At 39.8% G+C, this 24,775-nt stretch overlaps 1 protein-coding gene across 3 annotated transcripts in view; it reads right to left on the reverse strand.

The window, feature by feature from the left end:
• Positions 1 to 24,775, reverse strand: part of tox2 (TOX high mobility group box family member 2) — a 95,650-nt gene that overhangs the window by 50,020 nt on the left and 20,855 nt on the right. For all 3 annotated transcript variants that reach the window (XM_044350123.1, XM_044350122.1, XM_044350124.1), the window contains exon 2: positions 9,585 to 9,677. In XM_044350123.1, coding sequence (XP_044206058.1) covers positions 9,585 to 9,677 — 93 coding nt within the window. The remainder of the gene's footprint in view (positions 1 to 9,584; positions 9,678 to 24,775) is intronic.

The raw sequence follows: 24,775 nt of genomic DNA on the forward strand, positions 1-24,775 counted from the left end.
GAAAGAGAGGGAGGGAGACACATGACGACAGACAGAAAAGGGCAGATCAGACAGAAAGACCAAATTGTGTAAAAAAAAAAAAAAACAAGAAAAAAAAAAACACATCAGCTCAATTTGTGCTAGACTGTAAGCTGTGAGCTGAGAGGAGAAATAAAATAAGGCATTTAGCTGGGGATCATGTTAAACCATGCAAGTGAATGAGTCCCCAGAGGAGAGTGTTCCCTCTCTTGCTTATGATGGACTTAATTGCCTCTATCAGTGTTAAGATATAACATTCATCTCAGGTTTATTGCTTGGCTTTATGGTCTTGTCCATCACACTGAGGGGTTTCAAGAGGCAGGCCACTCCTCAAATGGCACCTTAAAATAATGAGACAGATTACAAAGCAATGAGGAGAAGAGAGAAAAAAAAAGAAGCATCATTTATATTTGGAAAATAAGCGAATTTTACAAGAAGTATGGATGAGCAGATCTGGTATGTGAGTGCGCCGGCAGAGCAGAATGGTTTTGATGGTATGCTGGATGGATTACTCTTCGGTTTCTGGGTCTTTCAAAATGCATGGTTCAACGGGCTAAAGGCACACACATCTCCCCCACCTCTGACCTCCGAAAGCTCTGGGTAGGTGTAGGGTTTCAGATGGCCACACAATCGTACCATTGTGCTCCTGTTAACACAATGAAAACAAAGCTAACACATCGTTGACATTCAACTACCCCCACTCTGCCTAACCTTGACTTCCAACACAACTCAGGTGGAACACAGAAATGGATAATCAAGCGATACAGAACTCTAACAAGAACTCAAATACAAGACACCAAAACATGCTGTTGGTAACGTAAAAATAAATGCGATTTGCGCAATGTGTCTCTACATGGACCAAACATCCAAGAATATTTACCATACAATCAAAGCTTGAAATGCTTCTTGGTGAATGTGACATGGACATATCATTTCATTTCTTTAAGATGTGGCTCTGATCTCCTAAAACAGGCTGCTTCTCATCACATGAGGGCTTGAGAACCATGTCTGCGTGTTCCATTAAATCTATTAAATCCACTTGCATTATATCATAGTGCTTACCACACAATAGGAGCCTTTCAAGGGCAGTCCCAGAGGAAGCCAACAAAGGGCCCTCTCTTTCAGGGACTAGTCAAGTAATTCAGAAAGAGCCAAACACAATTTTGTGTGTGTGTGTGTGTGTGTGGATCTTCTTCTTCAGCAGACCCACTAGCGCAATTTCTCCAAGTCAAGAAAGAGACTGTCACAAAAGAGGAGGAGAGCGGAAAAAGAGAGCAGCAAGATACCTGCCTTTTTTCTCTCGCAAGTGCCTTATTTAAAAGACACAGGGCCTTGTGGAGAAGTATTCTTCCTTAAAATAGTGAGGACAAAAAAAAAAGCACAGACCTAGAAAGAGATACCAAGCAGCGATTTGAGAACAAATGAGGCCTGGTTGTATTCAAGAAATATGCTTTTTTATGTGCATCACTATTTTTTCAGTTTTGCTTGTCTGCCTTTAATGATGATATTTTGCAAAACTCCGAATTACATTCAGTGACAATGGTTTTTCATGTCCAGTGTCAACATTTTTTAAATGCTACTTTCTGGTTAAGTTTAAGGATAGATCAAGGTTATGGAAAATAAATTACGGTTAAGGCAAAGTTAGGGTTAGGCAACTAAAACATTTAGGCTAGGAAAGGTAGTGGTTAGAGTTACTAAAAAGGTTAATTGCATGTCTGTGACAGCACTTGAATTGAAATCTCTTTCGTAAATGTCAGACACGCTACACGCCCCTCCACGTCCACAACTTCGGCATCCTTCAATACACAACTTCCTACATTGGCACGAAATGTTGGCTTTGGATATAAATTATGAGGTGAAGATCAGCCAATATGGACATAATTCCAAGGGACACAGGGTTGATCTGTCTATCACGTTTCCTGGATATCTAAAAAAAAGTACTTACCAATGGCTAAAGAAAATCTGATCAGTTTTTGTCGTAAACAGCACCACCATGTGGACATTTGTAAAACATTTTACCATTGCTAAAATCTAGATGACAAATACCAGAGCAATCCTGCAAGACTTTAACTATTTTACCTGTAGATGGTGGTACAGAAACATTATAAATTGATATGGCAGATATGATTTGGATTGATGTAACTCAGTGGTCCAGACTCTAACTCACTTGAAATTTTGTACAAATCATTTTTGTACAAAGCTTTAATATGCCAAGACAGGATTTTGGTATTCTCCATACATCATGGCTTCCAGTTGTCAATCAGATTTCTTTTCACTGCGTATTTTAAAGCAGTTCCAGATGCAGATTTTAAAATATTTTCTGTTACAATAACACATTTAGAGGATTGTGCAGCCTTGCACACTGAATGCTTTCTAGTTTAACATGAACTTCAGGGAAACTTTGTTCAAACCTGCTCACCTTTTAATGTTTGTGCACTGACATTTATGGCCAACTCTATTTAAATCACAATTATTGTCTCTTCCCTCACCCTGCAATGCAGTAAAGCATAACTTCAGCTGTGTAAGATCTGCTTTCCCAAGGCACCAACCTGGTGTGCACAAGTACAGTAATTTTCAAACATGCATGAAAACACACAGTATTGCACCACCAGGGGGAAAAACCCTTCTTTTTGTATTTGGGACCTCACCATGTATTTAAATCTAAATGCAGCATCCAGCACCATCTAGTTCTGTCGATAGGGCTCAAAATAATTCACTGTTCTTTCATTCACTGCCATGCTGACTCCACATCCAGCCTCTGCCACTAGCATTCAGGCAGAATTTTCTATTACCAATCTAATTGCATATTCCACCCTGACAAGAGCTCATTAAACCTTAATTATACACATGTTGTTTTCTACAAACATCTCCATTTGGGTCTCTCTGCCTTGTAATTGTTCAGGAGGGACAACCAGTTGAGATTTCACAGATTGAGAGTGAATAAGAGGGAGAGACAGCGAGAAAGAGAGGGAGAGAAAGAGAGGTAAAGGGAAAGAGAGAGAAAGAGAGAGAGGGAGAAGAGAAGGAAAAAATACCACAGAGAGAGAGAGGGAGAGGGACAGAGAGAGAGAGGGAGAGAGAGAGAGAGGGAGGGAGAGAGGAGTGTCTGGAAGTAGGTCATGCCTCTCCATAAACAAGGCATGGTTTCTAAAATAATATACCCATCCAGTGGAAGTAATGCCAAACAACTGAGCGAATGTGGAGCTCATGTAATATTTACAGAGCACTAATACATAGATGGCAGGTCTTTTTCTCAGCAACCCCCCCCCCCCCACCCCCCCACCCCCACCCTCCATCCCCCCCCCCCTTTCCAAAGCCAGAGGTTTCTTTTTTTCATCTGCTTTTTTTCCTTCTTGCCATTTGAATTTCAGAGAAAGCCAACTACATTGATATGGCAGGGAGGAGGGGAGGTTGGACGGGTGTTAAGATGTTGAGTTCCCCTCACTTTCTTTCTCCCTTCTTTTTTTGCCTCTCCCCTCTCTCTCTCTCTCTCCCTTGCTCTCTGTCTCTCTCTTCTTCCTCCAACCATCGTTCTCTGCGCATTGGCTTTGGCTGTGATGTTTTTTTTTTTTTACACATTTGTTACATTTTAGCGAGGGAAAGTGGGCCTTAATCCAGACTCTTTGAGGCATGGGCGATGATATTACTGTGGAGAATCAGCCTTTTAAAGACTTCTTTAAACTCCAGCTGCTGCTGTAAGGTCACCAAGCACTTGTTCAACGTCGGGCCCAGCGTGATGCTTCTGGGCTCGGGACTAACTGGCTGTGTCGACTTCAGGCCAGGCTTTCTGGGCTTTTGACAGAGTCTGGCTACTGCAAGAGGGAAAAGAGGAATACCTCTGCAGCATTTGTGCATGTCCAAGGCCTTGTGAGAAAAAAATACAGTTTGCTGATTATTATTACCTGATTTGGCAGCTAAGCTACTGGGTATATAGTTTAAATATTGATGAGTATATATATTATAATACTAATAAAGAGCATGTAAGGTCAGTAGCTTGAAGTCTAGTGTATGTTGAGTATTTGTGACTCACAAAAATAAAGAAATCTTCATGGTGTTGCTGAAACATATTCTGCATGTGGAAAATTATATCAACTATGACTGTAATTACACATATTAAACCAAAGCTGCATTGTACAGTTAATTGCCAATTCAATATTATTGTGTATCAACTTTAAGTGTAAACATAATATTCTTATATGAAGACATCATGTTATTATTTCACATTGTTTTACAAATGAATGACTCCAAGGAAACTGTAATCTAAAATTAACCTAAATTACCTATTGAAGTTTTTGTGTGAATATTGTGTGATGTATTAAGTGTAAACTTGATTATTTTAGATATAATTTTGAATAAATTTGCTACATCTTAATATATCTGAGAGTATGATCATTAATACTGTGATATTAATTTCAGTCATGTCACCTACTACACTGATTATTAGAGGTTTTACAAAAAGAAAACCTGATGTTTCATGATTTTTTACTCTGTATTTATATGGGTTATGTTCATGACACCTTCAAATTAGATTCTTTTGACAATTTGTGTCGGCATGAAATGAGATGTCTATCACCGACCATCCGGTGTCACCGCCACTTAGCACCCAAAAAGCATCAAGTGTCCAAGCTGAGCCTCTCAGTCATCGCTGGGGACCTCCTCAGCCTGTCACTGTTGACACTTACAGTATGCATCATTGATACCCACCCAGCAGTAGAAAATAAATAGCCTGCCATCAGATCCTTCCTGCTTTGCAATATTACAGTTATCTTGGCAATGTTTTGTTGTTGTTTTTTTTTACAGCAGGCGTTTGTTTTGTGTCTCTGTTTCCTTTGTTTATTCAGTTGGTTAGTTAAAATATTCCATTCTTAGCACAATTACAGTGGAACATCACTCAGCTCTCACCAACATCAAACATGCTCACTGTACGGTGTGATGTGAGCCATGTCAAGATAAACAAACATGACATATTAAACTGGAAAATGAGTCACTCACTTATTATCTCAACAAAATAAATCTGGAAAACACTAATTATAACAACCTGAGCCTGATCCTGACTGATTCAACCCTGCTCTCTGGCTGTATGTATGAATGTACAGTGTGTGCGTGTGTGTATGTGTGTGTGTATGTGTATGTGTAGGTGTATGTGTGTGTGTGTGTGTGTGTGTGTGCGTGCGTGCATGTACGTGTGTGTGTGTGTCTGTCTGTCACATTCTTCTTCTGCTGCTGCCTTAATAGGCAATCTCTTAGATATTCGCTACAGAATAGCGCTCATGCAATATTAATATCACACCAAAATATGGAAGCCCGAGCCCCCACTCTATCTCTCACTCCCTACATAATTGACTATGCAAGGCTCCAAATCAGCTTGGAAAAAGAAAGAAAGACACAGAGACAAAGCAGGAGAGAGGGATGGAGAGAGAGAGAGAGATAGAGAGAGAGAGAGAGAGGGACATGTAGAAACTAAGGGAAAGAGACAGAGGAAAAAGAGAAGGAATCCTTAGACGATCCTGTCATCTCTGCACTATAGTAGATTTTGAACCTTCACCTTATATCACTGTCAAGGCAGTGGAGCTAAAACAACAACAACAATAACAACGGTAGCTCAAACAGTTTGACTCTCTGCAAAGAATACGCTGTTGCTTATCCAACCTGAGCTAAAACAAACCTCCTTTCCAGTACAGTAGCTTTGGGTTTCGTTGTGCATTAACATCATTGTGTTTCAGTATTTTATTGTACAGATTCCTGTATTTCTAATACAGATTACGATAAAACTTGAACTTGAAAATGTGAAACCATGCATGCATGCATGCACCAGATAGGAGTTAACCCATTAAACCTCACTGACGTGTCAGAAGATCACTGAGTACAAAAACATGTTGTGCATCCAACCAGTGTTTTAACTCTCAACTTTATTTTGAATTCTAATGGAGATCCCAAACTTTCCATGGATACTAAATATGTCAAGATGAATTTGGGGGAAATGGATTTTAAATAATGCAAAAGACCTCCAGAATATTTCAGTTTGATGAAATGGTGCAGTCATAAAAACGTGGAGTATTGAGTTTGAAAATTTCACTGTGTAAACATTTTATAGATTCAATGAAATATTGTAAAAAGAAAGACAGACTACATATGATACTGTCAACTAGTTTAGAATCAATTTTCTCATCTAAGTCCTGGCAAGAGAGTAAATAAGCATATTTACCAAAATGCCCAACTATTGCTTTAAATGGGACATATTATGCACATTTCCAAGTCTATATTTATATTCTGGGGCTCTACTGGAATATCTTTGCATGCTTTACAGTTTAAAAAAAATCCTTATTTATCTTATACTGGCTCTTTATGCAGCCCTTCAGTTCAGCCTCGGTCTGAAACAGGCCATTTTAGCTTCTGTCTCTTTAAGGCCCCCCTCCCAGTGAACCCACGCTGTTCTAATTGGTTAGCTTCCAGAAGCTGCATCTCGGCAGACTTCTGTCCACTCAAAAGGTTACATTAAGGAACAGAAGTAGTGGATTTCACTTATTTTTTCTGGTTCTTTACTCGAAATGTCAACTTATCAAATACATCCGTACATATTCAGGCCCGAATCTGATCTGTAAAATGCGAGTGGAAAACGTGAACAACCCATGGAACAACCTTAGCGACAAAGACTATGAAATGGACGGCCGTTTGTGGGCATGCGAGAATGATCATCACAAGAAGGAAGTAGAGGTAACTTTGCAAACGAAGCATTCAGTGGAGGCTGAGGCCTGGGCTTTTGACTTGCAGCGAGCATTTTACATAGGTTCACTCAAGATTTGGACTTTTGACCATCTTTAACATAGACATCTGGCATCATAACAGTATAAAAATAACAAAATCACACAAATCCCTGTCCCCTTTAAGTATTTAGGTCAGTAAGAGATCAGTAATGTCTGTAATTCAGTAAGTTTGGTTTATTGTTCAGTCCTTTGGTATATGCTCACAGTCAATGCACTTAGTTTACACACACATTCATGCATTGTGAACATTACACAGTGTTCATTTGTGAGTTTGGGACAGATTCATATGAGCCAAAGAGCACTGCAATAAAGTGTATGTTCTATTTCAGGGCAGAGATTCTTTTCAAAGCCACTAATAAAACAAAAGTTCCCCTTATTCATGTACATGCAGGGATGGCAAGATCACGGAGGAGCACTGGGGGACAAGCCCTCTGAACGGAGCATTTTAAAAAATGAACTGTAGGCATTTAGAGTCGTAATAGATGTTGAAAGAAAGAAAAGAAAAAGGTTGCAGGGGCAGAGCTGGTGGTTAGGGGGAAGGGGAGGGGGGCGGGGGGTGTGGGCAGTGCACCTTGACAGGAAACATAGAGGTGAGGAGCAGGAGTTGGAGGTTAGTTTGACAGAGAGAAAAGAAATGGTGGTGGTAGTGGTGGTGGAAGAGGTAGGGGGGTGGGCAGGGGGGGTTTGGGGGGGGGGGAGTGTGCTGCTGCGGAAGTGCCAAGCCCACTTTTAACTGAACCAAGGGTGAGTGACGGTGGGGTGAGGGAGGGAGGAGGGGCAGAGATAAAGATCAGGGGAAAATAAAAGGGGTGTGCAGGGGAAGGAAGAGGGGAGGAAAGAGAGGATGGGTGAGAGGAGCTGGGGGGGTGAGAAGGGGGAGAGGGATGGGGGGTGGGGGGGGTGGGGGGGACCTACTGCACCTTGACACTTGCTCTCACCGCAGCACCTGATAAGTGCAATGGAAAAACGTCTGGTTTCCTCCTGCATGTTAAGTGGTTTATGTTCTCCTCCACTCCATGCAGCCTGTAGCTACAGTCTGCTACTGTACTGACGCTACACCCAGGTAATAACAGACAAAAGGAAATGACAGAAAACCAAAGAATGAAAAAAAAATAGCACATATTGTCTCCTCTTCTGCTTTGCCCTGAATTTTTTTTTTTTTTTCGGAAATTCTAATCTGTGCTAGAGATGTAATCTTTAAATTGTTGCTGAACCAAAACAACTAGATAATTTAGAAATTTCCCTTCCCTCACATTGTTTATCCATCATTTTTAACGTGTCGGTCTTCATTTTACAAACAACTCCTGCATAAAGCTTTAGATGTAGAATTTAATTTGCACAACAGAGGATCAGATGAAAGTGCATATATATCTTTACTACCTCACGCATGTCCTGACAAGGAACTCATTCCCATGATTTGTAAGTGCGTCTCTCCACCGAACAGCATTAACAATATTCACTTTAGATAACATATGATTCCAGGCCCTGAGAGAGGATGGGTTTCTTAGAAATGCTTTGTTAGCACTCTCCCCCTTGATAAATGATTTAGGACATGTGGCCTGAGACATCAATACAATCTCTGTTGTAATTAAAAAAGGTGTGCACCAACAATATTACACAGCTTTTGCTTTGTCTGTCTCTGTCTCTCTCTCTCTTTCTCTCTCTGTCTCTCCCTCTCCTCCTCACTCACCCACTCTTCCTCTCACTGAGCCCTGGAGCAGTGAAGAGATAATTCAAAAAGCACTTGCATGGAGTGAAACATGAAAAAGGGAGACATATGAAATTAAATTCTCTCTTTTCAGTCTATTGTTCTTTCATTTTCTCTCCTTTGTTACATAAATGCATAAATGCATAAAAGCAAGCCAAGCTAGATTCTAATTATGATTTACACAATACTAAAAGATTTCTTTTTTATTTTATTAAAAAATGAAAGAAAGGTTTTACAAACAGTAGACTAACTGTTCCAGCACTTTGTGAAAGTCAAAGTACTGCAAGTGCTGCATCACTAAACTTCAATAAACTTCTTTCTTTCTCCAAGCATCCTAATGAAAAATTATATAATAAAATAATGGGAAAATGAGACTTTGATGTCCCAATACAGCTGCTATACAACAAAAGAAGTAGAAAAAACGGAAAATCACCAAAATATTAGAATTTTTATAACTAATAGATACATTAACATTAGCCCTTTCTTTTTTTAAACCTAAAACAAGTCTGAAGTAGAGGCACTGCATCCAGAAAGCCACACATTTCTTTGTTCTGCACAAACATACAGTAGGAAGCAGTCGGTTGGCCTATCAGCTGCAGCAACATGCTTTTGCGAGAAGCTACCAGGCAAATACCGCACAAACCACCAAGTCAGACGGGTGCTTTATTGGGAGCCTTGTGGTGGCCAATGATGGTTTGGGGATGGGGGACTGAGCAGATCTATCAGAGTGAGCGTGGGAAGACGACACGGTTAAAGGATGAGGAAGAGGTCATGGCAGCTGAGGATGACGCTAAGTTTAACTTTGGGTTGTATTGTTTCCTGGTCATGATTTAAGTCTAGATATTGTTGATTGTCCTTAGCAGTTGTTCCAGTGTAGAAGCTTTCTATCATGGGTCAAGAACCCCCGGTTATTCTATGTCTAAGGCAGGGAAGAGAAACTTTAACCCATGAAATATTACAAATGTACAAGTTTGCATTGTTGCTGCTCAGGTTTACAGGTTAAATGTGGCGTGTAGATACATGTAGGCATAGATGAGACCAAGGGGTGAGGAAGCAAAGGGTGAGGGGGGGGGGCTAGTAGACATGAGTCTTACCCCAGTAGAGGGCAGTCTCTTGCCGTCAGGGTTCGGGCGCATGGGCAGGGAACTGTAGAGTCTCACACCTCGATCGGCAGCACCGTATCTGTTCTGAGAGGGGAGAGAGACACAGAGACATTTTAAGTATATTCTCTTGCTTGCACTCTAAAACTTAGCACAGATGAAGGACTACTGATAACATCACAGTAAAGAGATCCAGATTTTAGTTAAATTTGTTTCAAAGTGCATTAGTTTGAAAGTTTTAAACTCCAGTACTGGAATCAGTTCCAAAGATCCAAAGATGAGGGATCATACAGTACAGCCATTGTGCATGCTGTAGTTCTGTTCACTGTCCTCATTTGAGTTTTTGTGTGATTTTTGTGTTAGTTTCATACATTTCCGCCAAGTCAGAGAGCCTGCACATTGGCTGCCATGTTAAATCACATCACCTCATGGTGATGTACCACACATAATAACTGGATAAGGGAGGTTCAGCAGCGGCACTAATGGAACTAAGCTGTTGTGATCATAGCCAGGGTTCCTGCGCTCCACTGTACTCTACTGACTCCATTTTTCTATACATTACACAGCTGATAATTACAGTGTAAAGGGTCCTAAGCCTGCTGTCTCCTCCCTTCACTTCCCTGTGTGGGTTTCAACCTGTAGGAATGGTAGCAAAGCCCTCAGTACTTGGGAGGCTAATGATTTGCAACAAGTGGTCCCTGCCAGGGAAAGACAGTACAGCTCAGTGGGGTTCACACTGTGGCACACACACAGCCACAGCAGGGGTACATCCCAAGATTCACTTCAAATCTCACTCTCTGTATCTCACACATTGTCTTCAACTCTCTCCTCACTTCAATCTCAACTATATACATCTCACTGCACCTTGATATTCTGTTATTCTCACATTAACATCTCTGTTCAGTTACATCTGGTCATCTGATTTGTACAAAAGTGATAACCTGCTGTGTGTGTGTGTGTGTGTGTTAATTGATAAAATGAGTTCCTTTTCTCTCAGGTGTTTGAGAGATTATTTTTACATCTGTGCTCTGCTGTGTTAAAACAAAAATTACCACCATTGATGTGGAAACTGGTTTGTTGTGAATAAGAGTATGAAACATGAATTTATATTTGGAAATGACTATGAATGCATCCCGCTAAGTCTAGTGCGTAATGGCTTTTCCACTCTTGATCCACACAGCGTCCTAATGAGGACAAGATGTAGATTATTGAGGGAAAAAAAAAACCCACATTGCAACAATCTAGCACAGATATCACATTATCTCTCTCACTCACACTTACTCTTTTACTTTCTTTGCTCTTTCGGCTTCTTCTTTTTAACATTCATTCTGTCACCTCACCAACCGCACACACACACACACACACAAGAATGTATGCACACAAAAACACCCAGACACACATGCAATCAGACAGACACAAAAGCGTTCAAGGACAGGGATTCAGATTGCTATGCATTGAGACATGCAGTATTTAACAACTGAGTGAGAAAAAAATCTCTCAACTAACCAAAACTGGCCCTGCCTTTCATTTCTTGTCAGTCACATGGTACAGGCAAACATGCATCCTATGCACACGAGTATAGCAGCCCTTGCCTTTAAAGTGGAACTTCTATAAACACACCTTTGCAGATTGTGTTTATGTGCCTAAATGCGTAGTGATTACCATGCAGTGAAACCCACAAGCAATGTCTGCAAAAGCGTACATAACATATTCAAGAAAAACAGTAGCAAGCTCAAAGAGCATGATTTATACCCTATAAGCAGCCTTCTATGCAGAGCAGTGTGTGTATTAACAGTATGCTGATCCAATGGTGTAGGCCTATATCATAGACTGTATACAGTACAGGCAATCCCCTGAGGCAGACTGAGAATACTTGCTGTGTAAGGTTTTGATTTCCTGTGCTCATTATGAAAGGTGAAAACAGATGAGTAGACAGCAGTGGCCATCTTGTCGATATAGTTCGCATAATGATGATGCAGCATTATTAAAGAGAACTCTCATTTACAACTTTCCTCTGCGACTGTACTGTCCTGACAAACAGCAACCTGAAAAACAGGAGCAGCCAGTGTGTAACTATTTTTGCAAGATATTTATGAAATGTGCATTTAAAGTTTTCTCAGATTCAAACAATTTGATGAGTTGTCTTGTGGTAGTTCTTTCTGCATTCATTGATCGGAAGTGAAACCATGTTATTATAGGTCATAATCAGCAACATGACCCAGTAAGTTGCTCTTGCACATCGTCTAGACAGACATTTCTTTTTCCTTCCACCTTGCAGAGGAGCTACTGTACACTAACTCCATCTCTCACTGGAGACTTTTCCTTTTGTGGCTTGTTAGGTAGCTTGCCAGCATCGCAGCTAAATGAATTCCTCGCAGAATAGCTGCTTTAGCCAGCGAAGGAGCCACAGTAAGTGAATGTTTGATATTTCTCCAGTGTGCCAGGCTAATCTGGCCCTGTGGCATGCCATTACGGGGCTAATAACAGCTGTCTGCGGCCTGGAGGGGACACAAGCAGGCCTGGCTGCGCTAACTGGCCCTGACAGACTCATTAGGAGTGCTGGCACCCAGAACAGCAACAGCCAAACTCCTCACATTTCCTTGCTGGCTCACAACAGTTTGCAAGTGCAAGAAGCATTGTTCTCTACACTTGTTCTCTGACACCTTTCTTTTGTTTTCTGGTCCTCACTTCAGATGCTCTCACCCCTGTCACCTCACTTTCACTTTCTGGCTGGCTTTGGGTTTCTGTGTTCTGTGTTACATCTACCAAAACCAGATGCTGCCAGCCGTTTACCATCTCTGCTCAACACTATGTAACCTCTTATTCTTTTCTCTAATCTCAGCCACCCACACTTTAGTTCCGACCAAAATAGAGCACAAGGCAGAGTTCACTTGTTTGTTCACAGTGCTGTAATCCTCCCTGATAAAAGTTTAAATAAATCGATACATGAAAAAATAACTTTGTAAGTCAGTTTCTAACTAACTTTGGTGTGCAGCCACAGGAAGATGCTGCACCACACCAGGAAGAGGCTGGCATCCTCTGAACCTTGTATCAGTTACTGTAGCCGGGCCTGTTTGAGGACAAGAGGGACTTCCCCAGGCAGACAGCAAAAGCAAACATTGGCCTGTCGCTTGGCAGGGCCGAGCCAATCGGTACAAGCAGAGCAGGCAGACAATAAACACAGAGAGCCAGTGGTGGTCGTCTGTATGTACAACCATTAACAATAGGGGGAGGGATACAAGTTGGGCTGTGATATGCACTCTCTCATTCCTCCTCCATGTGACAAAAACTTTTATACTTGCATAGAGATTTATTCAGACATGATACTGCCTGCACTGATGCACATGACAGACTCAGATTGCGTCTGACACGAGTGAAATAGTATATCTGCTAGGACAAGATGAAGTGTGATGCTGCAGGTTTCAAACTATAACAAGTAACTGAAAACCTACTGATTAAGAGGCAAGTTTTTATCAGCCAATATCAAATTATCACATATATTAATATCAACATGTATACTAACAGATATGAAAACTTTAATTTCCACAATAAAACATTTACTAGCAACATTTTTGTATATATTTGACACAAAACGCCAAACATCTCAGACATGTCATTTATGAGGATTTGCTGCTGTTATTGGTGATAGTAAATTCAAAATGTGTCAATTGTAGACAGTGGTTGAACAAAATAGCAATCTGAGGATATACAGTATCTTGTTCAGATACTATATATATCAGATATATCTATGTTTGCTCATGCTATGTTTTTATGTAAAATAGAAGAAGGGGAAAAAAAGAAAATATATTGTTATCAGATATCTGAAGTATCAATATCCACTAAAATCTAATATCTGTCCGGCTCTATCATTTAATAATAAATCCATCATCTTTATTTTTCTCCAAATCAGAAGCTTACCAAAGCACAGTAAGCACTGCAGTACATCTACTCATTAAATATCAACGTTGGCTTTGCCTTTTTATAGGCTGTGTTGCCGGGGCACTGTAAAGCCAAAGGCACAGCTGTGGGGGTATAGTTACCTGTAACGTTAGCTGTTGCATGTTATATTATTTACACAGATCTGGACTTAATGGAACACATGTGTGTCTGTAGCCGACATTCTTCCCAGATTAGCTGAAAGGCCTGCACACATCGGACTCCACCGATGAGAGGAATGCGAGGCCTCGACCGGCACATGGGGAAACCTAATCACTCTATGGTATACAGTACTTACATACACAAAGTAATGTATGCACACACACAGCCATGCATGTACATACATACAATGTTTATACATTACAGAGACAGTGCCTCATACTGTATGTACAGTATGCACTCAACAATGCATGTACGCTGACATCCGATGATCAATAATACAAAACATCACTCTCAATCCAAATAGCCACTCAGTCCCTACACAGTTCAATTCTGCTCCCTTTAGCGCTGTTGTAACTGATAAAACACATTATCCTGTCAATTCTGTTGCATAAACATATTACATAATATCAGTCAGATTTTTAGCAGTGGTGGTCTAAGAGTCAATATCAGAGCATGAATCACTTTTTCAGTGGTTTTTAGAGACTTTAGTCTGAGACAAACCCGACTACAGTGTGTTACAATGGTTTGCATATTGCATTGTGATGAATCATTTTCCTTCATAAACCTTTCACTGAATGTCATATTTAATTTGACTACAGATGATTCAGTTATTATTTCTGTCACGCTTTACATGTGATTTTCATAATTTTGAGCTTTAGTATTATATGTTTAAACAAAAGCTAAATCTTTTATACTTCTAAATCTTTAATACTTATAAATTATACTTGAATTAAAATAATAAATCACTCAGACTTATAATGATTTTAAGGCTTCTCAACTTCATGGAAACATTTTTTTTCTTTGCAGGGACTCGGGAGGGATTCAATGACATCTTTTGATGTTAATTTATCCACAGAATCTCTGCCACCATCTGTGAGTTCTAGCCTACAGACCTTGAAGACACTGACAATTAAGTGTTGTTTATTTCAAAGGGAAGGACAGACTTTAACCATATCTCAGAAACTATAATATATGAGCAGAGAAGGAACTTGAAACTACTGAAATGTGGCTCAAGGTTCATGTATAGTTACTCAGTTGCACTCCTTTGTACAAAGAACACTGTACTAGTGTGATATAGTTAATCAATACATAGCATTGATGTATTATGCAGCATGTAGTATTTTTTAGAGCTGCAATGATTAGTTGATTAACTGATTAACGGATTATTTGATAGAGAGAAAAATACCTATTTTGATGATCAGCTAATCGTTTTAGTCATTTTTTAAGCAAAAATGCTTAAATCTGTTGGTTGCAGCTTCTCAAACGAATGATATTTTATAGACAAAACAATCTATTAATCAAGAAAATAACTGGCAGATTAATCGATGATAAAAATAATCGTTAACTGCAAAACAAGTATTTTTGTTAAATTTTCAGTAAATAGCCATGATTTTGTGTTAAGATGGCACCAACGGGACACTACGCAGAGATGAATGAACATAACATAATTCATTTTTATGTAATTAATTTGACAACTAAAAAAAACATATCATTCATTTCCAGCTACCTGCAGTGAGAGACACACACTGATGAGTTGTGTGTGTGTGTGTGTCTGTGTGTCTGTGTGTCTGTGTGTGTGTCTGTGTGTCTGTGTGTGCGAAAGAGATGTCAACTAAGGCCTAAGCAGCTCGACCATAACCAGGACATGAACTCAGGGGCTACCTGCCTCGGGCCACTACTGACACTCATACTACTGATCACACCATTGGGAATATCCAGCCAACGGCAGGGTTTGAGCCGTGGCTATTTATAGCTGACTGCAGTCACCCTCCATCCATACATAGTGTACACACATATGTGTTTGCATGTACGTACATGCTCATGCTTGGGATTCTATGGTGGGAACAACTGACTGTATAATAACCATTACAATTCGAATTTAATTTAGCAGCTTTGCTTTGTGTCATGTCTCTTTTCTTCTCTTGTCTCTTGTCCTCGTCTGCTCTCTATCACTTCTCACTGTGCCGCCACCCTTCCTCTTGCTGCCTTATCTTTTATTTATATATTTCTCCAATCGTTTTTGTTGTTTCACTAGTCAACACAGATTATAATTTACACAAAACATCAGCTGTAGATACTCAAATTGAACCTTTGACATCAATCTGCGTATTCATCTGTACTTATCTCTTCTATTCCTTTTCTCTACATTCTCAGTCTCGGCATTTCCAGAAATGAGTATGATGTGTTAAAATGCAAATACTGCACATACCCAGTGTGTGAAAAGTGAGAGAATTAGGTTTCCTCTTTCCACAGAACATTACATAGAAGAGACACAACTTGAAGCGTGTGGAGGTCACATTTGCATTTGACTGTGGCAAACCAGGTTTAATTTGTAACTCAACTCATGATGCCATGATGTTTTCTACTATAGATACCAGAAAACCTCATTTCAAACAGTAACAATATTGTGGTAGTTCTTTCCCTTCACCAGAGGTGCTGCATTTGTCGAAACTTGACCCATTACCGAATCCTTTTAGGTAATTGTGCTATTTTTAAGAAATACGAGTGAAAGTGGAGCATCTGCAACATAGTTTGGCTTCCCGACTTTGTGCTCATTTCACAAACTTTTATGACACCGCTGCACTCCTTTCTCTTCCCCAGCTCTTTCTTGTTCTTTCTAACTTGACTTTGTGTGTCTACCTGCTACAGAGGGCTGTCGCAGAAAGTAGATTCTGTATCTGCCGGAGCAACAATGTAGAGCTTGGCTGCTTGCTTTCAGGTGTGGGGCTTGATATGAAATTCCCCATCTAAAATTGTACCAAAGCTTAGCTGTTTAAGTACACTTGGCTGAGTGGATTATTGAGTGGATTAAATGCTGCCTTTTTGAACTCTCCACACAGGAAAATGGAATAAAAGTTATAGATGTAATTAAAGATTTTTCACCAGTCAATGGTCAAGTGCAGTTTGTTGTAGGAATCATCAAAGTGTAGAATTAAAGACTAAATTGGTTCAGTTAGAGTGAAAGAAAAAGTAATCAAGCTTCATCTACAGTGAAGCTGAATGTAGGGACGACAAGCAATCAGTTAATGAATTATGTACAGCATCGTATATACATCAAAGGCAGATCTCAGAAGATGCCACAAAGACCTCTGTAACACTACACCTCTTGCCAAGGATAACATGTACTGGAATCATTCCTGACGAGAGAAATTTGCTCGCTCTCCCTTCTGTCACTGTCTCTGTCACACACACACACACACACACACACACACACACACACACACACACACACACACATTTGCCCTTTGTATTGCGTTTGACACAAAAGCGAGGGAGAAGGAGCACATTAATAAAGTGCAGTCTGTGCCCTTGCTCTCTCTGAAACAGAGGGGAGAAAAGAAACTTTTTATTTTCATTTATCTGTTTTTGGTTATTTTTTTTCAAAACCCCCTCATCTTTTTTTATGAGGCGTTTCCTGAAGGCAAAACAACATGGTGTTACAACAACACTACTTACAACCAACAACTGAGAAGCAGAGCCAGCACCTCTGCTGTGCGCTGGCCACAACTAAGTGTGTTACAGGCAGACAACAGATGGTTGGGAGAAGATTTAGCTAATACAAAAGCAGGGGATTTTCTTTTTTTTTTCCTTTTTTTAATACAAGTAGAAGCTGGGGAGAATAATTTCTGAACAAATTAGGATTGCTGAGGAGAGCAGGGACTCCCGAATGTCAAGTTGCACCTCTTCTGTGACTCTAATATTCTCATGTTTCCTTTAAAACAATTTTGCAAATATTCCATCTGTGTTGCATTATACAGATTTAGATTTATTTATATTTAACATTACAGCAATAATGTTAGGACAGGAAAAAGTGCAGTCCTGAAAGGATTGGCTGATTATTTTAGTGAGTAGTTGAAATGACAAATCAATTATCAATCATTTATCAACAAAAAATACTAAACATTCTCTGTTTTTAGATTCTCAAATGTGAGGATTTGCTACCTTTCTCTGTTGTCTTTTATATTCTTATGTCTTATGTCTATATTATATGTTTTTTTATTTCTTTATCTCTTTTGTATTTTATATTGAACATTTTAGGGTTTTCACAGCATATCAGACATAACAAGCATCACCTTGAGCTCTTATAATGGTCGTTTTTTTACCGGTTTCTGACAATTTATGGACAAAAAAGTGTCTCAACAATCTTACAAGCATCAACTGTTACTGTTTTTGAAACTGTAATGAATTTGTAACATTAGAACGTGAGTCAGTATTGTAAAATGTCCCATTACAGTCAATAAGAATAAATATCATAACAAATAATTTTGACAACTTTGCTCATTTTCAGTTTAGATGCACTGACTTCAAATAACATTATTACTCTTATGAGATCTGAGCTGCAGAGGAAGTCGCTGTCTATGTTGGGCAGTCTTGTACAGTAAGTCAGCTTTGGCAACATATTTAGAAGTTCAATCACACAGAAGGAGAGAGAGAGGCAGCGAGGATAAGAAAAGACATGGCAGTAAAGACAGACAGTACAGAGAGTGAGCGAGATGGAGGAGGCAAGAAGGGAGAGAGAGAGAGAGAGAGAGAGAGAAAGAGAGAGAGAGAGAGAGAGAGATGGAGATAGAAAGATAGAGGGAGAGAGTTAGTTGAGAGTTGATATGCTGACTACAGGCAGTTGATTTGGTTTCAGAGAGCATTGTTACGGTGCTTTGAATTAATGCCTCCCAAAGAGTCCAATTGTGATTCTTGGGCTGTGCTGACAGAATATTTGACAGCCTAGGGTGAGCTGCTGATCTCAGCTGAATCCTCTGTTCTCTCTCTCTCTCTCTCTCTCTCTCTCTCTCTCTCTCTCTCTCTGTGAGTGTGTGTGTGTGTGTGTGTGTGTCTGTGTGCATGTGCGTATGGTTGATATCCAACACATTCACATACCTACACATGTTCAGATTGTGTGGATGTGCAAAACAGTCAAAACGCCCACACGAATATATGCACAGGCTCCTACACACACACACACACACACACGGACACACATAGACAGACTGGACAGTGTGTGACACCAAGACTAAAATATGAGCCATCACATAAATCAAATCCTAAACGACTGTTCATTAAGTGCTACAAACAACCTGAGTATGCAAACAACTCGCGTAGGTGAATTGAGCACATTCACTTAATCAAGATGAAACAGTTTGACCAAGAGGCGTTTTTTCTTTTCTTTTCCCTGCAGGAAGCATGTTGTCCCTGCGGGCTGCTGAATAAATAAAAAAACACAGACAAGCCCAATGCTTCATTACAGTGATGGGAAGGGGGAAAAAAAGACGCTCCATCAAAATAAACCTGCTCCACTGTACTGGTTTAGTTTGACAGCAGCATTGCATCATGAAAAATCATTTGCTAAAATGTAATTCACAAACCTGCAGATACTGCAGATATATTAATTGTGTTCATCATGTTAAATCTCTTGATACCAAAAACAAGTTTATCAATTACAGTAAGATGAAGGTTTTGTTATAGAGGAATTGTAAGGCAATTGATTGTAAAAGCCATACAAAATAGAAAAATAATGTGTGTTTAATGATATGAGAGTGCGGAACTTTTGTCTCCCCCTTCTGGCAGTGAAAGTAATTACACAAACACTGTCAACGTCATCGCCACAGACGCTTTTTACTTGAGCCGGTCCCCGAAACGTGATGCAGTTGGGGGGCACTGAGGAGAGACCACCTCAGTCAACAGTTGCAAACCAATCATTGCTGGTTGACATGGCTACCAGTGCGCCACTGCGGGAAAGTCGCCACAGACACCACATTTAAAAACTCTGATATACTGCGAAATACAGAGATATTTACCTGGCACTGATAGGCTTAATCAGCATTGTGTGAACTCGTTTGGCGAGGGCTTGAATGTAACAGGCCTTCATTTATATGTAAAAGCCCCGCACTCCAGCTTTAACTCACTTGAGAACTGACTCCCTAAAGACTAGGTGTGAGACTTAAAAGCAACACATAAAAGTCTTGGAACAACAATCAGAAAAAGCTTTGAATAGCCACACACCTTGAATATTTAATTATTATTAGGCTTGTAAACTGAAAGGACACTGTCTTTGTTAAAAAAACAAACAAAACAAACAAAACAATTAAAACAGCTTTAAAAGGAAAATATTCAAATTAGAGTTGAAATGTGAATCGACAAAAGAATAATCAGCAGCTATTTTTATAACTGATTGGGGGTTTTTTTCTACCTAAAATGTCAGACATTTGCTGGTTTCACACTCTAAAATGTGAGGATTTGCTGTTTTTCTCATTTTTATGTCACTGTAAATTCAATATCTTTGGGTTTTGTTAGTTGGACATAAAAATACCCAATTTGAATACATCACCTTTGGCTGTAGGAAACTATTTTTCACTATTCTCTGACATTCAATAGACAAAACAGTTTATTTATCAAGAAAATAATAAGTAGCTTGACTGAAAATAAAAAAAAACAACTGTTAGTCGCAGCCCGGTTTCAAATGTTAAAGCAACTCTGACCACCTACAATAAATTCCCGTCACACATCAAACAGTGTAAAATGATTCAGATTTAGATTAGACGTATGAAACCCCCTTAATACTCTACATATACTGTATGACTTGCCACAAGTTATAAGAAAACTGGAATGAGATAAGTAACAGCAACTGGTAGATATTTATACTTTACAGTGAGTGTCCTTCCTCTCCCCTCAGTGAAACTGTCATTTTGTTAATTTGAGAACTTTGCTCACCACAGTAACAAGAAAAGTTTAGTATCAATGAGCCTCATTCACAAACAGCGCATACGCACATATCTGTACTTAAACCGTGCATACGAACGTTTTAAGCATAAATCCGGGATTCATCAATATGTTCTTACCTGAATTAGTATTCTGAATTTTTAGAACTGCCTTAAACTATGCGTATGTACAAATCATAAACGTCCCACAGTCTTAAAAAATTATAAAGTCAATATTTTTTTATATTAGATTGGGCAACATTTAAAAATGTCAAAATGCTAATAATACACATTTTATTTACTAATTATAAAATGAATAGCTAAGACATTGTAATCCATAAATCATTATCGTAAATGTGATGAAATCAATATATTAAATTGTCCTGTTCCCACTTTTAGATGACAATAGCTTATATATCGGAGTTTCCATATTGGAATGTGACACCAATTTATTTCCCTCATTAGATTTGGCCGTGATATATGCAGCTCTTTAACCAGCAGCCTGTTCAGTGTCCTCGCAGCCTAACAGTTCACTAGTGGCACAGGCAGGGGTGCTCTGCTTTCGGTACATCACAGCCTGTTGTGGACAGAGATGAAACACGATGCGCACCTGGTGCAGCAGTAGAGATTCATTTAGATCAATTCCACAGAGCTACACATTTAACAACTTTTTATTTTGTTACGTACATACTGCGTGGTAGTGGTGCAACAGGTATGCAGGCTGTATATTGGATTCACAATCGGGCTCCAAACGGTTGTGCTAATGACATGTTTACCAGCCAAATCTGCCTTTTCTGGCACTACTTCTGAAACTATTGTTTGCATTTCACTAGCGTAAAAGTTTTTTATCATGGCCCTCTTTGCAATGAGTGACAGCTCTCTCCACTGCTGCACCACTCCAACAGAGCTTTCCTTATATAGAGAAATGGGGCATGGTAGTACACTAATTACCGATAGCGGGCACGCGCCTGTCAATTTAGAATGATTCTGATTCACTAACATACGCACAGTGGTCAGAACATAATTGACCAGTGCGCATGTGTCATGAATCTGACAGTAATTTTGCATGTGCATTTATTTTGTGCACAGAGTTAAGACAATTTCTGTGCACATATTAGTGAATGAGACCCAATGTGATTATACAGTTTTTGTGTGTTGAATTTCTGAGAGGTTCCCACAGTGAAAACAGCAACATGTTTTCATAAATCTGGCCTTGAGGATGAGAAAGTAAACCTTTTATATGGATCCTTTTTCTGGAAAAAGCTCAGAAGCCAGTACTTCATTAAAATTAACTGGATGAAGAAGAGAAAAAAAAACAATGGGAAGATCAGGAGGCCGGAGACTCGCAGCCGACTGAAGAGTATAATTGTAATGCAGGTGTTGATTTCCTGAATGGATACTTCTCCTCTTTTCAGCTCTCTCTTCAGCCGTCCTCTTCTCCCTCTCTCTTTACCTCTGCTATCCATTTACAGCACCTCTCTGCCGTCTTCTCTCTCTGCCTTTACATCTTTCTCTCCATCTTGAGTGCTGTGCCTCACCCTAATTAGAAATTCCCCCTCCGACCAACTGAAATTGAATTGCCCATCATTTGCATAATGATAGCTCACCGGGCTGACGGCTGATTTACCATGAGATGAAATGTAGCAATCACTTAAGAGAGTGACCATGAGGGAGTGTGGGGGTGCAGGGGGGGAAGACACAGAGATAGAAAAGAGTGAGAATGTGAGGATGAAATGGGATCACAAAGATAGAAGAAACAGAGAGAAAGAAAGAGAGAAATCCGACAGGTATTTAGGTTATTGTCTCATACATCTATTTTGCTGGAAGGAAGGCTGTGTCCTCAATATGACAGCAACTGGACACAACAAGGACACATAAGGACGCTTATGTAACTCTGTTCCTCTTGTCAGTGCAAGTACTTCTGTCTTTGAATTATCATGAGCATATTATTTCATACAGAGTGCGGCAGAAATCCTGTATCCCCCAAATCCTAAATTGTATAATGATACTGACTTTTCCTTCCTGATTTTGCATTATTTCCAATTTTCAATTTTACTCTTGAGTCATTAAAAAATTAACCCAACAGCCCCACAGTAGACCATTTCAAGTCACGAGCGTCACGTTTCCGAATGCAGTTTTTTGAAAACTGTAACTATGATCGGAAGGTCGTAGTTATGGTTACAGTTACGGTTACGGTTAATCATTATAATAACAACTGACTACGTGTGGGAAACTGCAACAGCAGTCAGACGTCTTTTTCCAGTGTCCAGAGGTTACTTTTTTTTTTGCTCAAAGTAGCTTACATTCAGAGAGTGGTCAATTCACTCAATAACTCAACCAAAAGTCTATTCTGTTGGGCCTGGTTCACAGCTGGCAGCAGTTCAAGTCTCCAGCTAGTTGGTTATAAAAATATTGTTTAAAATCAACAGTTCAAAAGATTAATGTGCCTTCCCTTTTTCCTACTGATAAAAAAATCTGCAAATAAACACTCCTGATTAGGAAATGAATGATGAAAAGTCAATCAGTGTGATCCAAGGTTATGTTTTTTAATTCACAGGACAGGAATAAAATACTTAAAAACAATTAATGAATGTCAGTGCCCTCCATTGTTGGTGTAAATGGTACGCTCTCTGTGTACTATTTTTAGTTTCTTAATGTTTGGCAAGTTCTTACTTTGTCTCAGCACGAGAGCAACATCAGGAACTCCTGAACCGCCCAGAGTTCATAAGAGGGGCTTGGCTTGTCAACTGTGTAGCTGACAGTGAATCAGTTCACAACCATTTCACGTCCCTGACATCAACAACTGCTACAACATGTACAAATTCCTGTAATCAACGATATGATAATCATCTCATCGTCTCGCCTCTTGAGGAGAATCGATCTCACATTCCACTAGGCCCGTAAATTTGATTTGTAAAAATCCTGATGAATCCCATTTCAGTGATGTCACATACAGTAACTATGGACAAATCAAATAATGCAGCAATGTGGTAAAATGACAGTGAAGAAGCACTGGGTTGTGGCTAATGCATGCAACTGTCTGAAATGTGTTTTTGACATACAGTACATGTATGGCTGTAGTTAAATACAGAGATAAACTTGCCACCAAAGGTTCTTTCTATCAAAATTGCTTATTCATGGGAGTGAGTGTGCTGAGGAAAGTGGTGTAGAGGTCATATTTGTTTCTAATAGTCAGAGTGATATGTTGGGCTATCAGGTTGGAAGCTCTGCCCAGAGTCTGATAAGGCCACTGTTTATTGTCTAACTTCCACTCTCTAACCTGAGGAACCTCAGACTCTCACACACGGTACTTTCCACTCCTTAGCCATTACCTCAACGTGTGTGTATGCATGTGTGTATGTTAGCGTGAGAGTGTGTGTGAACTTTGGTGTGCATCACAAGTCGTGACCTAATTAAAAAATGTCAATGTTCAATAAGTGACAGGTCATCAGAAAGCACATATGTGCGCGCACGCACACACACACACACACACACACACGCACACACACACACACGCGCGCACACACACATTCACACACATTCACACAAACAGAGGTATACACACACAACAGTGCACACGAACACACATCACTCTGCACTCAAATCATTTATTCAATTCTTCAATCTCCCCTTTCTCTGTCCATCTCTACATAAGTGATCAGTGATCACATGTCGCATGTTAAAGTCAGCCGGCCCAGACAGGAGGGAGTTAAGTCCCTTATCTCTCCTCCCCAGAAGAAATTCCTACTAGAGGCCTCGCTCTGCTGGTTTCCTGCCTTCTTGCCCAATGCCCTATTTTTACTCATCGGGGCTCTAGAATACCAGGGGCAGCTTTTTCCTTGTCACTAACATATTTCCTGCCATTCTCACTCTGACATTTCTCCCCTCTGCACACTTCGCTCAAATCGTTCCCCCTCTTTACGGGTCATAACCTTTAAGTCGGGGCCGTTCATATTCAAATGTACCTGCCGATGCCTGCGCTGCTGCAAGCTCGCCCGTCACTCTGGTTGGCCTTTTTATGGTGTTCACAGGTTTTTAACATCAGCTTTCACTAGGTGTTAATTTGAGATCTTTCTGAGTGCTGCCAGAAACAATCAAGTCCACTCTACTCTCTGCTGTCACATTGGCTGACTGGAGTGTATGATGGCTCATCTGCAAAAACAGAAGCAGTTTGGTGTTCCAGGCTTTAAATAAAGAAAATATATTATAAATGGGGCCCATTATTTCTGGTTGGTTAATTTTTAAAAAGTTAATAATATCTTTGTTTATTTACAACAATTTAAAACCAAGTGAAAATTGGAATTAAAAAAACAGAAAATCTGGTGCAAAATATGCAGTTCATTTACACTTTCTCCCATTGTTTCTCTGTCTTTTTATACATGGTAACACTTTCTA

The sequence above is a fragment of the Thunnus albacares genome, chromosome 4, assembly GCF_914725855.1.
Source record: "Thunnus albacares chromosome 4, fThuAlb1.1, whole genome shotgun sequence".
Lineage (NCBI taxonomy): Eukaryota > Metazoa > Chordata > Actinopteri > Scombriformes > Scombridae > Thunnus > Thunnus albacares.